This window comes from Austrofundulus limnaeus, unplaced genomic scaffold (genome assembly GCF_001266775.1).
Source record: "Austrofundulus limnaeus strain Quisiro unplaced genomic scaffold, Austrofundulus_limnaeus-1.0 Scaffold339, whole genome shotgun sequence".
Taxonomy (NCBI): domain Eukaryota; kingdom Metazoa; phylum Chordata; class Actinopteri; order Cyprinodontiformes; family Rivulidae; genus Austrofundulus; species Austrofundulus limnaeus.
Window position 1 is genome coordinate 444065 of NW_013952741.1, and position 1421 is coordinate 445485.

General features: G+C 35.1%; 1 protein-coding gene across 1 annotated transcript in view; it reads left to right on the top strand.

Moving 5' to 3' along the window:
- dnmt3ba (DNA (cytosine-5-)-methyltransferase 3 beta, duplicate a) overlaps nucleotides 1-1421 on the top strand; it is a 52174-nt gene that overhangs the window by 46784 nt on the left and 3969 nt on the right. The window contains exons 23-24 of the mRNA XM_014022690.1: nucleotides 721-790; nucleotides 883-1001. Of these exons, the coding sequence (XP_013878144.1) occupies nucleotides 721-790; nucleotides 883-1001 (189 nt within the window). The remainder of the gene's footprint in view (nucleotides 1-720; nucleotides 791-882; nucleotides 1002-1421) is intronic.

Consider the following 1421-nt stretch of genomic DNA (forward strand, 5'->3'; position numbering starts at 1 on the left):
AATATCTGCAGAGCAGAACCTGTCTTCCACAGCAATTATTTTTAGTTAGCATATAGCCAAAATCTATCAATAGTTATATAATAGCAGCTACATTCTGGCGCGATAAGCTGTATGTTTTATATTCARTTAACGTATGATCTGATTAGTCGACTAATTGAAAAAAATAATCGGTGATTAATCGACTATAAAAATAATCGTTTGTGGCAGCTCTAATATGTAATGTATATCCCACATAAATCTTCAGGCTACATAAGTCTGATATGTCCTGCTGGAGTGTGACATGATTTGTGTCGTGCAGCTGTGATGGATTGTGTACAAACTAATACAGTGTTAAAATGGTATATCTACTGTATATTTATATGTCTCATTCAACCACAATTAGATTCACTCTATCCAGGAGGCAGTTTATCTTTACAGTATTTTTTTTAATAACAAGCCAAATGAAAACAAGCAAAAATTAAATAAAAGTAATGACTTTCTACTTCTTGCTCTTTTTAAAAATGTAAGAAACAGAAAGTACAGATAATTGTGTGAAAATGTAAGAAGTAGAAGTCAAAAGTAGGCTGAAATATAATTAAGTAAAGTACAGATATCCAAAGATTTTACTTAAGTACTGGAACAAAGTAATTGTACTTAGTTACTTTACAGCTCTGCCAATACTTAGGTGTTTCTAAATATGATACTTATGTCTGAACACTTGTGTTTGTTTCTGTTTTTTAGACCTGTTACTACGTCACTTAGTGACAAAGTCGTTCTCCAGGACTGTTTGGAAATTGGGCGCAAAGCTGTGGTAGAAGAGTTTTTGTGATACATATTTGTATAGACAGCTCYGTGTCTTGTGCTTTTGAACTGAGACTTTAAAATGGTCATCTCTCCCTGCAGGTTGACAAGGTTCGCACAATCACAACAAAGTTAGACTGCGTACGTCATAGGAAGACGGGGAGTCTTCCTGTCACCATGAATGGGAAGGAGGACAATCTGTGGTCCTCAGAAATGGAACTGTAAGCCTGAATCCCATGTCCCAGTCTTTTAGACTTAGAGTCATGAATTTGTGGTTAAAATATTCACAGTGAAATGAAACACCCCTTCGAAATGCTGATATGTCATCATTTGTTACAAACTCAGACACTGACAGACATGTGTTATGCAAAACCAACTTTTTTGAGCTTTATATCATGTTATAAGGTCATTCCTTCGTCAACAACATACACAGAGTGTTGCTTTGACTCATTCATGCATGTTTGAGAAATCCTTGAATTTTCTGTAGCCATCTGGAGCTGTCTAAATGCTTGCTGATACAAAGCTCCACCTATTTACACAAAACTCCTCCCTGGAGCTCAGTCTGAGGCATATATTTAGATTCTATACTATAATAAAGTAACTATGTCACCTTCAGTTGTTATTAAAATGTTGTTTATATG